This window comes from Coregonus lavaretus (assembly GCF_964263955.1).
Source record: "Coregonus lavaretus genome assembly, chromosome: 28".
NCBI lineage: Eukaryota > Metazoa > Chordata > Actinopteri > Salmoniformes > Salmonidae > Coregonus > Coregonus lavaretus.
Window position 1 is genome coordinate 1,201,849 of NC_140015.1, and position 13,819 is coordinate 1,215,667.

At 43.8% G+C, this 13,819-nt stretch overlaps 1 protein-coding gene across 1 annotated transcript in view; it reads right to left on the reverse strand.

Annotated features, from left to right (window-relative positions):
• LOC311104220 (C-Jun-amino-terminal kinase-interacting protein 3-like) overlaps positions 1-13,819 on the reverse strand; it is a gene marked incomplete at both ends in the record, with an annotated part of 66,626 nt that overhangs the window by 14,239 nt on the left and 38,568 nt on the right. Inside the window, 7 exons of the mRNA XM_084145958.1 lie at positions 3,259-3,418; positions 4,630-4,800; positions 5,312-5,368; positions 5,628-5,779; positions 12,585-12,648; positions 12,736-12,888; positions 13,524-13,581. Coding sequence (XP_084002084.1) covers positions 3,259-3,418; positions 4,630-4,800; positions 5,312-5,368; positions 5,628-5,779; positions 12,585-12,648; positions 12,736-12,888; positions 13,524-13,581 — 815 coding nt within the window. The remainder of the gene's footprint in view (positions 1-3,258; positions 3,419-4,629; positions 4,801-5,311; positions 5,369-5,627; positions 5,780-12,584; positions 12,649-12,735; positions 12,889-13,523; positions 13,582-13,819) is intronic.

Sequence of the window (13,819 nt, forward strand, 5' to 3'; positions counted from 1 at the left end):
GAAGAAGTTCAAGATGACGGTCAATCACCCTCGGTCTGGGGCTCCATGCAAGATCTCACCTCGTGGGGCATCAATGATCATGAGGAAGGTGAGGGATCAGCCGAGAACTACACGGCAGGACCTGGTCAATGACCTGAATAGAGCTGGGACCAAAGTCTCAAAGAAAACCATTAGTAACACACTACGCCGTCATGGATTAAAATCCTGCAGCGCACGCAAGGTCCCCCTGCTCAAGCCAGCGCATGTCCAGGCCCGTCTGAAGTTTGCCAATGACCATCTGGATGATCCAGAGGAGGAATGGGAGAAGGTCATGTGGTCTGATGAGACAAAAATAGAGCTTTTTGGTCTAAACTCCACTCGCCGTGTTTGGAGGAAGAAGAAGGATGAGTACAACCCCAAGAACACCATCCCAACCGTGAAGCATGGTGGTGGAAACATCATTCTTTGGGGATGCTTTTCTGCAAAGGGGACAGGACGACTGCACCGTATTGAGGGGAGGATGGATGGGGCCATGTATCGCGAGATCTTGGCCAACAACCTCCTTCCCTCAGTAAGAGCATTGAAGATGGGTCGTGGCTGGGTCTTCCAGCATGACAACGACCTGAAACACATAGCCAGGGCAACTAAGGAGTGGCTCCGTAAGTACCATCTCAAGGTCCTGGAGTGGCCTAGCCAGTCTCCAGACCTGAACCCAATAGAAAATCTTTGGAGGGAGCTGAAAGTCTGTATTGCCCAGCGACAGCCCCGAAACTTGAATGATCTGGAGAAGGTCTGTATGGAGGAGTGGGCCAAAATCCCGGCTGCAGTGTGTGCAAACCTGGTCAAGACCTACAGGAAACGTATGATCTCTGTAATTGCAAACAAAGGTTTCTGTACCAAATATTAAGTTCTGCTTTTCTGATGTATCAAATACTTATGTCATGCAATAAAATGCAAATTAATTACTTAAAAATCATACAATGTGATTTTCTGGATTTTTGTTTTAGATTCCGTCTTTCACAGTTGAAGTGTACCTATGATAAAAAAATTACAGACCTCTACATGCTTTGTAAGTAGGAAAACCTGCAAAATCGGCAGTGTATCAAATACTTGTTCTCCCCACTGTATATATATATTTTTTTAAAAATATATATATTTTTTCCTTTATTATTTTACCCTAACCCTACCACCCCTCCCCAAATTGGAGTAAACAAATGGACAACAACACTTAGGCTTCTACTTCCTGCTTACAGTGAATTCGGAAAGTATTCAGACCCCTTCACTTTTTCCACATTTTGTTACGTTACAGCCTTATTCTAAAATTGATTCAATATTTATTTTTTTCATTAATCTACACACAATACCCCATAATGACAAAGCAAAAACAGGTTTTTAGAATTTTTGGCAAATGTATAAATAAAAAACGGAAATATGACATTTACATAAGTATTCAGACCCTTTACTCAGTACTTTGTTGAAGCACCTTTGGCAGCGATTACAGCCTCGATTCTTCTTGAGTATGACGCTACAAGCTTGGCACACCTGTATTTGGGGAGTTTCTCCCATTCTTCTCTGCGGATCCTCTCAAGCTCTGTCAGGTTGGATGGGGAGCATCGCTGCACAGCTATTTTCAGGTCTCTCCAGAGATGTTCGATCGGGTTCAAGTCCGGGCTCTGGCTGGGCCACTCAAGAACATTCAGAGACTTATCTCGAAGCAACTCCTGCATTGTCTTGGCTGTGTGCTTAGGGTCGTTGTCCTGTTGGAAGGTGAACCTTCGCCCAAGTCTGAGGACCTGAGTGCTCTGGAGCAGGTTTTCATCAAGGATCTCTCTGTACTTTTCTCTGTTCATCTTTCCCTCGATCCTGACTAGTCTCCCAGTCCCTGCCGCGGAAAAACATCCCCACAGCATGATGCTGCCACCACCATGCTTCACCGTAGGGATGGTATTGGCCAGGTGATGAGCGGTGCCTGGTTTTCTCCAGACGTGACGCTTGGCATTCAGGCCAAAGTGTTTAATCTTGGTTTCATCAGACCAGAGAATCTTGTTTCTCATGGTCTGAGAGTCCTTTAGGTGCCTTTTGGCAAAATCCAAGCAGGCTATAACGTGCCTTTTATTGAGGAGTCGCTTCTGTCTGGCCACTCTACTATAAAGGCCTGATTGGTAGAGTGCTGCAGAGATGGTTGTCCTTCTGGAAGGTTCTCCCATCTCCACAGAGGAACTCTGGAGCTCTGTCAGAGTGACCATTGTGTTCTTGGTCACCTCCCTGACCAAGCCCTTCCTCCCCCGATTGCTCAGTTCGGCCGGGCGGCCAGCTCTAGGAAGAGTCTTGGTGGATCCAAACTTCTTCCATTTAAGAATGATGTAGGCCACTGTGTTCTTGGGGACCTTCATTGCTGCATTTTTTGGTACCCTTCCGTAGATCTGTGCCTCGACACAATCCTGAGCTCAATTTCGAGTCTCATAGCAAAGGGTCTGAATACTTCTGTAAATAAGGTATTTCCGGGTTTTTATAAATTTGTATTTTACAATAGTTATTTGTTTGTTTTTAATCCCATCCTTCAGCTACCCTCAACCCCTCCCATCTATCTCTGAAGACCATCCAGTTTGATTTCTATTCGCCATATATTTTTAACTGTGCTGTTTCACAAAAGTTCTGAACCTACAGTATATACATTTTACGGACAAAGTATATTTTACAATAGTTATCTTGTTGTTTTTAGTCCCACCCTTCAGCTCCACTCAACCCCTCCCATCTATCTCTTAACACCATCCATTTTTTATTTCTATTTGCCATATATTTTTCAACTGTGCTGTTTCACAGAAGTTCTGAACCTTTCTTCTACATCTGCATTGCTTGCTGTTTGAGGTTTTAGGATGGGTTTCTGTACAGCACTTTGTGACATCTGCTGATGTAAAAAGGGCTTTATAAATACATTTGATTGATTGATCATAGTTTCTACAGATTGTAAATTAAAGAAACATTTTTGCTAAAAGTATTATTAAATTATTGATCGATTGACTATGACTTTTCAAATCACCCAGCAGTGCTATTTGCAGAGTTAGCTCCAGGTAAATGTTGCAATTCTTCAGCCATTCCTGGACCTGCAACCAAAAACAAGCTACATATGGACATTACCAAAACAAATGATCTAATGATTCTGTCTCTTCGCAGCAAAACCTGCAGAGCTGGGATGGCATGGATGGCATTTTATTTGGACGCTGAATGCTTGCTAAACACTCCGGCCGGACAGACGGACAGGTGGGTGAGAGACGATACCTGTTTGAAGCGTGGCGGTACGCTCCAGCCGCAGGCCTGCATAATGCCGTCATCGCGGCGCATGTGCTCTCGGACCTGCCGGTACTGTTCCCGGCGCTGCTCACGACGAGCCGACAGCGCAGAGTCGCTGAGGAGAGACGCAACACCATTACTGGCCAGTCTAGAACAGAGGGAGGAGGGAAAGAAAGAAAGGCGGAGAGAGAGAGAGAGAGGCGGAGAGAGAGAAGCGAAGCGTTAGCAAGCGCGGCAGGCTGCTGCAAAGAAAGAGAGAAGCTACAGCAGCATTGTGTGTTTTTAAGCAGTTAAGCTACAGCCAGCTAAACAGCCATGAGAAAATGAATGGAAAACAAAAGAACACACCAATAGACAGGAGTAGAGCGCAAAATAAAAAGCAATCACAATATGTGATCTGCACTCAGCACTAATCACTAAGAACAATGCACAAAGCAGTACTTTGAACTAGCAACCATTCTTACATCCTTTTGCACTTTAACATGATGGCACAAGCAAGAACACTACTAACTCATTCAAAATATGATGGGAGGGAAAGTTTTTCTGCCTATCATATCCCTCAAAAATATGGGGAAATATTATATCACACATACACATACAGTAGGATTACACTTACGACAGTGCAACCCCAAACTCTCCCCTACACATGCATAGACAACTAACTCTACAATGTTAGAGGGTGGACAAGGGAGGGATTGGAGGGAGGAAGGGATGGAGGGATGGAGAGATAAGAGGGAGGGAGGGAGGGAGGGAGGGAGGGAGAGATAAGAGGGAGGGAGGGAGGGAGGGAGGGAGGGAGGGAGGGAGGGAGGGAGGGAGGGAGGGAGGGAGGGAGGGAGGGAGGGAGGGAGGGAGGGACAGAGATGGAGGGCGATCAGAGGGAGAGAGGGCTGGAGGGATGGAGGGAGGGACAGAGATGGAGGGCGATCAGAGGGAGAGAGGGGTGGAGGGATAGAGGGATGGGAAGGAAGGAGGGACAGAGATGGAGGGCGATCAGAGGGAGAGAGGGCTGGAGGGATAGAGGGATGGGAAGGAGAGAGGGACAGAGATGGAGGGCGATCAGAGGGAGAGAGGGCTGGAGGGATAGAGGGATGGGAAGGAGGGAGGGACAGAGATGGAGGGCGATCAGAGGGAGAGAGGGGTGGAGGGATAGAGGGATGGGAAGGAGGGAGGGACAGAGATGGAGGGCGATCAGAGGGAGAGAGGGCTGGAGGGATAGAGGGATGGGAAGGAGGGAGGGACAGAGATGGAGGGCGATCAGAGGGAGAGAGGGGTGGAGGGATAGAGGGATGAAGGTATGGACGGCGACAGGGAGGGAAGAATGTAAATAAAAAAGGTTGGTGTGTGTTTTTCTCTCACTCTTCTGGGAAGAACTCCAGGGTTCGGTTTGAGGTGGAGATTTGACACATGGTGTGGCTGCGTCTCTGGGGGAAGCCTGCAGGGGACGGGGACTTGTAGTGGATGTTGACGCTGTAGTACGGACGCTTGACTGGTGGAGGACTGGCCGAGGAACTGAACAGACGGGCGAAACTGGAAGGAGAGAAAAGAGAGCGGGAGATACAGTCAGAAAGTTTAGTAACGATTTCATTAACTGTACATTACAAAGCATACAGTACACAGTCTTAAGGCGTCCGCATGCTTCCCAGCCGAAACAGTTCGGAAGAGTTCGTGCACATATTATGACGACATTTTGTGACGTTTTTGATCGTTTTGGACTTCGCCCCTTCGTCGTGATTGGTCAACAGTAGGGATTCTTCTATAAAGTCTTTGTTGTCATTTAACGAGAGACAACTCGTTTTCATGCACAAATGTTTCATTGAGAAATACTGCACCAAACATCTTAGTTAGATGTCAAATTGCACGACTAAGATCTCCTCGGCAAAAACGTCAAAATTGACAAACAGTACTATTGCCGCTTTTTTCTCATTTTTCAAGTGAAGATCTTTTAAGGGAGGATGCGAGCACACTTGTTCGGTTCCAGCCGAACTAGGCGCCAGCCGAACTGAAACATGCTGACACCTTTAGGCTGATAACAACTCACAACTGCCAGATGGTGGATTTCTTCTTCTCCTGCATCTGAGGACTCTCCCTGGATGCCCTGAGGAGACAGAGAGAGGCATGTCTGTGCAGGAATAAAGCATGGGAGCAGCATATACCTAGCCTGGTCGCAGATCTGTTTGTCTTGCCAACTTCTATGGTCATTGTCATGCTAAATATAGGAGACAGGGCCTGCCTCTCCTGATCATCTCTGTCCACCAGACAGCCTACTGCATCAGCCTCTCCTTGTACTGGTTCCTCTCCCCTTCACCCCTCACTCCCCTCCTCCCTCCCCCCACTCCTCCTTCTCCTCTCCTCACCTGATCATCTCTGTCCACCGGACGGCCTCCTGTAGTTCCATTAGTCTCTCCTTGTACTGGTTCCTCTCCATCAGGACCCTGGCCATCTCCACCCGCGTGAAACGCCGACGCTGCGTCATGGTCACATCCCCATCCACCATCGGAGACGAGTACTGAGGGAGAAAAGGAGGAGGAGAGAAGGGAGGAGGCGAGAAGGGAGGAGAGAGGGGAGGAGGAGAGAAGAGAGGAAGAGAGAGGGGAGGATGAGAAGGGAAGAAGAGAGAAGGGGGGAGGAGAGAGGGCATATGTTGCATTCATACCCTTTTACACTGTCGTGCCAGCCAACCTCAAACTGTTCTGTGCTGGCTATCAGATATTTTCTATTTCACAACATTTTCAGAAGGCTAAAAGCAAACTATTCAATGCCAACCCGAGAGGCATAGTTAGCTCAACATGCCCCTAGATCAGCGTTTCCCAAAATAGGGGTCACCTGATTTGAAAATGGGGTCGCGAGAGAATCTATAATAATAATAATAATAATAATAATATGCCATTTAGCAGACACTTTTATCCAAAGCGACTTGTATGTGTGCATACATTTTTACGTATGTATCTCTGGTAGCCGCTAGATGTGGTTGTAATAAACAGAGCGGTTTCTATTTTCTTCTTTCTTTCTTTTGAATGGTTTAAACTACAAAATATTTTGACCCCATCACTTAAAGATAAGACTCTAAGGAACACGTACAGTGCATTTGTAAAGTATTCAGACCCCTTCACTTTTTCAAAATGTTGTTACTTTACAGCCTTATTCTAAAATTGATTAAATTATTTTTTCCCCTCAATCTACACACAATACCCCATAATGACAAAGCAAAAACAGGTTTTAGATTTTTTTGCAAATGTATTACAAATAAAAAACAGAAATAACTTATTTACATAAGTATTCAGACCCTTTACCATGAGACTCGAAATTGAGCTCAGGTCCATCCCTTTTCCATTGATCATCCTTGACATGTTTCTAAAACTTGATTGGAGTCTACCTGTGGTAAATTCAATTGATTGGACATGATTTGGAAAGGCACACCTGTCTATATAAGGTCCCACAGTTGACAGTGCATGTCAGAGCAAAAACCAAGTCATGAGGTCGAAGGAATTGTCCGTAGAGCTCCGAGAAAGGATTGTGTCGAGGCACAGATCTGTGGAAGGGTACCAAACCCTTTCTGCAACATTGAAGGTCCCCAGGAACACAGTGGCCTCCATCATTCTTAAATTGAAGAAGTTTGGAACCACCAAGAGCTGGCCGCCCGGCCAAACTGAGCAATCGGGGGAGAAGGCCTTGGTCAGGGAGGTGAGCAATAACCCGGTGGTCACTCTGACAGAGCTCCAGAGTTCCTCTGTCGAGATGGGAGAACCTTCCAGAAGGACAACCATCTCTGCAGAACTCCACCAATCAGGCCTTTATGGTAGAGTACCCAGACAGAAGCCACTCCTCAGTAAAAGTCACATGACAGCCCGCTTGGAATTTGCCAAAAGCTACCTAAAGAACTCTCAGATCATGAGAAACAAGATTCTCTGGTCTGATGAAACCAAGATTGAACTATTTGGCCTGAATGCCAAGAGTCACGTCTGGAGTAAACCATGCACTGCTCATCACCTGGCCAATACCGTCCCTACGGTGAAGCATGGTGGTGGCAGCATCATGCTGTGGGGATGTTTTTCAACGGCAGGGACTGGGAGACTAGTCAGAATCAAGGGAAATATGAACGGAGCAAACTACAGAGAGATCCTTGATGATAACATGCTCATGAGTGCTCAGGACCTCAGACTGGGGCGAAGGTTCAACTTCCAACAGGACAACGACCCTAAACACACAGACAAGACAACGCAGGAGTGGCTTCGGGACAAGTCTCTGAATGTCCTTGAGTGGCCCAGCCAGAGCCTGGACTTGAACCCGATTTAACATCTCTGGAGACACCTGAAAATAGCTGTGCAGCGACACTCCCCATCCAACCTGATAGAGCTTGAGAGGATCTGCAGAGAAGAATGGGAGAAACTACCCAAATACAGGTCTGCCAAGCTTGTAGCATCATACCCAAGATGACTCTAGGCTTTAGTCACTGCCAAAGGAGCTTCAACAAAGTACTGAGTAAAGGGTCTGAATACTTACGTAAATTTTTATACATTTGCAAAAGAGTAAAAACATGTTTTTACTTTGTCATTATGGGGTATTGTGTGTAAATTGATGAGGGGAAAAAATGATTGAATCCATTTTAGAATAAGGCTGTAACGTAACTAGGGTTGTTACGGTAACTGCATTACCGCCACACCGGCGGTCATGATGGCAGTCAAATTCCATGTAACTGTTTAGTCACGTAATTAGGCTTCTCCAAGCTCTGATGCTGCTGATGGTCATTAGTAGCCTACCAAACTGGCTAACTACCTGGTACTCAGCACTCTATTGTCCATCTACTCACTCTGACATCAATGCAAATGTATTCGAAATCTAATCAAACACTTAATGAGAGCCCATGAGCTCACGTTGCGCAACATTTCTATAGGCTATGCAGTAATAAAAAACAGAGTGATGGCCTCTATTAAAACGAGGAGGATCCCATCAGCTTTCTATAGGCTAGGTCTACTATATTTATTTCTCAACCTTCCTAATATTAAGCACATTGTTTCTCTTTACAACAGGAGTATAGCCTACCTGGCTGGCATGAAAATGAACCACGGAAAAAGCTATCTAAGTGCATAGATGACATCTAAGTGCATTTTTTCCCCGCTGCCCCTGTTTCGAGACAGGTGCATGATAATTGTCCATTCTAGATCAAAACAAATTTCATACATATATTATTTAGTATATGTAAAGACAAGATTAAATCAAGAATAGAATGATGGTTGACAACATTAGCCTATCACTTGTCAATGATGCCCAGCTGGAGGCAAACAGCGCATGCTTTTCTTTGCAACTTTTTCAAATCATAGTCGCACACCTCATGTAGCCTAGCCCATAGGCCTATATGTTTTGATAAGGTTTGTATCACAACTAAAGTGGCCAAATAACTTCTTAAAATGAAGCACATTAATCCGCTTTACAGTGTAGAGCCTAACTGGCATACATACGTGAGTTTCAAGTTTGAGGAAGATAATTTTCACCATAAAAATGCACCTTTATTATAAAAGCATTACATGCATAATCGCATTTGTGGTCACTTTTGAGAATGGTTTTTTCCTGCTAATGGAACATTTGCGCTTATAGCCTACTGCTGTGTGCGCATTGCTGCGCTTATAATGTGAAGAAATAGCCTAATAGTTTATCAACATTTAAGCTAAACGTTCTCATCTGTTGCGTAGAGCTCATTGCTTAAAACAGGTTTTTCTATGCTACTGGTTGTATTAATTTGGGATCTATCGCATCCCACAACTGTCCCGGACTATATTTTGAATATTTATTTCTCGCACAGAGTAGAACAGGTCAACTTTTGTACTATGGGGGATAGTAGATTGACATAGGCTAGTGCTTTTGCTGTTCGTTAGACCTACTCATATTGTTGGCTGACGAAAAGTAAATGTGGACAGTTCTTCCAATATCTTCAATATGCGCCTCAGAAATGGATAAGGACGTGCGCACTTGCGTCCACAATTTGTCTGTCTTCACTTGTAGCCTGTGAGAAAGACCCGATCACGTGACTGAGAGCTATGTGAGTGAGAGGTGCTTTGGCACGCAGCCGGAAGAAGGGAATTATAATTATATTCAACCCAAGGGCATAACGGCCACTGGCCACAAAAGGCATATATTTTTTTAGGGGGATTATGGCCAGACGAAGGGGATGCAGCCGGGAAATTTGAGGCATTATCAACTGCTTGTCAAATTGTGAATGAGAGACTGATGAAGTGTGTTCAGCCTGCGCAACAAACAAAGCAGAGCTCATGCCTTTCATGCAACTTTTTTCAAATCATCATTAGAGTTGCATCATGCAGCCTTAGAATGTATTAAAAATCAAAGCCCAACATTTGTATCACAACTAAAGTTACATAAATAACTCTAAATTAAGCATATAGGAGTACCTGTTTAACACAGAATAGCCGCATGTGTGGCTATGTTCAATTGTATTCTTCACACTATAAAATAATTTAAATAATGCTACGGAATTCTAAGAAAATCTTGTTTGCTAAATGAACTAGTGTAGCCCACAGCCATATGGCATAGCCAGATCAGGGCCTAACATAAGGACAACCCAGAGTATGCTATTCTGTTCTTCTGAAATAGACTATAATTTCTTCATGTTTCTTTAGACCGGTCTAAAATAAATAATGGACTTATTGTGATGGTGTAGGCTTTATTACATTAATTTATTAGACTTTTTAAAATGTAGATGTTCCAAAGGTCTGCATCAGTGGCTTGTAGGCTATGCGTGGAAGACAGGAGAAGCTAAATGTGTTTATGTTAATTAACAGTCAATTACCGTGAGACTGGCAGTTATTTGCCTGACAATCACTGGCTGACAAAATGTCATGACCGCCACAGCCCTAAACGTAACAAAATGTGGAAAAAGTGAAGGGGTCTGAATACTTTCCGAATGCACTGTATGTTTTTTTGTTTCCCTCTACAATGCCTACAAGCCACGCAGGACTCATCAGAACATAGTGGACAAGACCAGGCACTAAATCAGACAGAGGAAAAAGAACAATCAAGGTCATACAAACTCTTCTGAACTTCCAAATACCTTTCTGATGCATTTCAGTCACTTCAAACCATACTTCCTTCAGATTGAAATACTGTCAAAAGTACTATCAGAGTGATTTGTAATAGACTGTCATAACCCCAACTACAAAAGTAAACATTGACCGTTGATCACTTTCTTTACATGGTGGGGTCACAATCTTTTTTTAAATATCAAAATGGGGTCATGGGCCAAAAATGTTTGGGAACCCCTGCCCTAGCTAATCTTAGTTGAACAGGTAGGTATGTGAAATGCGGGTGTGAATTTCATATGAGCTCAATTAGGATTGAGGGCTCCTGCAAAGGCATTTCTGTCAAACTACCAAGGTCAGTTCTACGGAGAAGGCTGGCACAAGAATCTCAATAGTAATGTAGCAGGTGGCATTCTCTCAGGATTAACCCATATACAACAAATCTACCAACTACAGTAATTCGACATTTGAAAAAAACTAAAAATCACTGTTGTACTTGCCTTTCTTGTTGCACTAGTCTTTTCTTACTCGATTTTTCTGCTTTATTAAAGAAAATGTTACTTACAGAAACCAGGTTTCCATCCAACCTTTTTATATAATATAAATAATAATAATATGCCATTTAGCAGACGCTTTTATCCAAAGTGACTTACAGTCATGCGTGCATACATTTTTGTGTATGGGTGGTCCCGAGTAAAGTACATGTCGGATAAAAAATATCACCACAGGCCTGATGGAAATAGCAAATTTGTCAGTAAACTTTCCAAATGTAGACAAAACAAAATACACTAGACAAGGTGGGATCTTTTTCTGTTTGTAAAATTAATATATACTAAACAAAAATATAAAACGCAAAATGTAAAGTGTTGGTCCCTTGTTTCATGAGTTGAAATAAAATATCCCAGAAATATGCCATTCGCATAAAAATCTTATGTCTCTCAAGTTTTGTGCAAACATTTTGTTACATTCCTGTTAGTGAGCATTTCTCCTTTGCCAAGATAATCCATCCACCTGACAGGTGTGGCATATCAAGAAGTTGATTAAACAGCATGATCATTACATTTACATTTACATTTTAGTCATTTAGCAGACGCTCTTATCCAGAGCGACTTACAGTTAGTGAATGCATACATTATTATTTTTTCATACTGGCCACCCGTGGGAATCGAACCCACAACCCTGGCGTTGCAAACGCCATGCTCTACCAACTGAGCTACATCCCTGCCGGCCATTCCCTCCCCTACCCTGGACGACACTGGGCCAATTGTGCGCCGCCCCATGGGTCTCCCGGTCGCAGCCGGCTACGACAGAGCCTGGATTCGAACCAGGATCTCTAGTGGCACAGCCTTAGACCACTGGGCCACTCGGGAGATAACAGGTGCACCTTGTGCTGGGGACAATAAAAGGCCAATCTAAAATGTGCAGTTTTGTCACACAACAGTCATGTGAAATCCATAGATTAGGGCCTAATGAATTCATTTCAATTGACTGATTTCCTTATATGAACTGTAACTCAGTAAAATCTTTGAAATTGTTGCATGTTGTGTTTATATTTTTGTTCAGTATAATAACCATCAAATCGAAATAAACTTGGAGTCACGCGATGATGTGTTGTGTGGCCCTCCCACTACGACTCGGGAAAGCATGCAGTTTATTATGATACAAATGAAATAAGTTATGAACTTCACAGAGTGGTGAAAGTCCACAGTGATGAGCTTAATGCTCCTTTCCAATAAATATCTAGGGTCTTATTCTGGTGACATGATGATCGATGCTTGGCTGCTGTTTGACAAGTGAAAACAATCTCGCTCTTTTGTCCATAATAATCTCGTCACATAGTAGGCTATTCCCGGACTGTATCTGTGAGGTATTGGCTAGAACGCATGTGCCAAGACCAGAGTGGGCACATTCGCTATATAACCAAAAATGTTTTGTGACAAAACCATCAGTAGAGTTGAACACGCGATGGAAACCCATTAAAATTGTATTTTTATTCGTCGCATGGGAATTTAACCGCAAACGTTTTTTTTAATGTGCACTAAGTCACCACGCACAGCCTTTTATCCGCAACAAGTCAATTTGATGGAAACACATCTCTGATGGAAACACATTTTAGAATATTCGCATGAAAATCTGTTGCCAATTGGATGGAAACCTAGCTTATGACTATGACTGTGATATGTGGTTGTTGTATCTAGCTACTAATGCACTAACTGTAAGTCACTCTGGATAAGAGTGTCTGCTATATGACTAAATGTTTATTTGTTTGTTTGTTTTACTCACATCTTCTCCTCCTTCATCCTTGGAGTCCTGAGATGCTCCCAGAGTCAGAGCCTCTGCTCTCAACCTGAGGAGGCAAAGGGTGATAAGAGTCCCAAGTCACACACACTATGCCCGCACGCACACACACACACACACTCCCACCACCCCTCACCTCTTCAGCTCTTCTTCCAGTTCTTTAACCTTTGCATCTACTTTGTTCTTGGCAGTCCTAAGGGCCTCCAGTTCCTCTCGCAGCACCTCATGCTCCCCAGAGAGCTCGTCCACTTTGGCTATCAGGTCGTTCTTCACGATGTTCAGAGCATTTCTGCATGGGGAGAAATGGGAATCAATGAATAATAATAATAATATGCCATTTAGCAGACGCTTTTATCCAAAGCGACTTACAGTCATGCGTGTATGGGTGGTCCCGGGGATCGAACCCACTACCTTGGCATTACAAGCGCCGTGCTCTACCAGCTGAGCTACAGAAGACCACACACAATAATTGTACTGCTTAACTCAATAATTAAACAAAAGTCTTTGGGTGCCAATCGAAAGGAATTTCAACTGGAAAACCTGTTGTGGGGGAGGGCGGGGGGGGGCATGGTTTCCAGGTGGGGAGGGAGGACGCAGGCAGGTGGATGGGGACTGAGGGGGAGAATGGGTTGGAGGTTATTTTGTATGCATTTCTTTGATAGTTTTTTTGTACCTGTAACCCCGCCTCAAAAGAAAACAGACAAAACGAAATAAAAGAAAAGGAAAACCCATTTTCTCTCCATGTCTTACTATCCTTGCATGTCTGTGTGTGTGTGCTCTCTCTATTCATCCAAATAATTGCATTTTTACTCAACCCTTGCAAAAGAACAGCCCCCTCTAGTAAATCTATCTTGCACCAATCCATCGTTAATATCCAGCAGCACAACAAACAAGTGTGAGTTTATAACACACACACACACTTACTTGGTCTCCAGAAGATGTTTGTTCTCCGTCAGAAGATTTTCCACCTCCTTGCCCATCCCTGTGACGTATTAGTTAGCATTAGCGTTAGCATTGATTAGCACTAACAACACTCTTTCCAGCCTGATCCCAGATCTGTTTGTGCTGTTTGTCTTGCCAAACAGTTGGCAAGAGAGCACAAACAGACCTGGGACCAGGCTACACTCATTTTATAGATCTATAAACACTTCATGGACTCTCCAAGTGTTCATTAACTATAAACTTAGTTAACCTTTTTTCATGAACACATGAATCGTCTT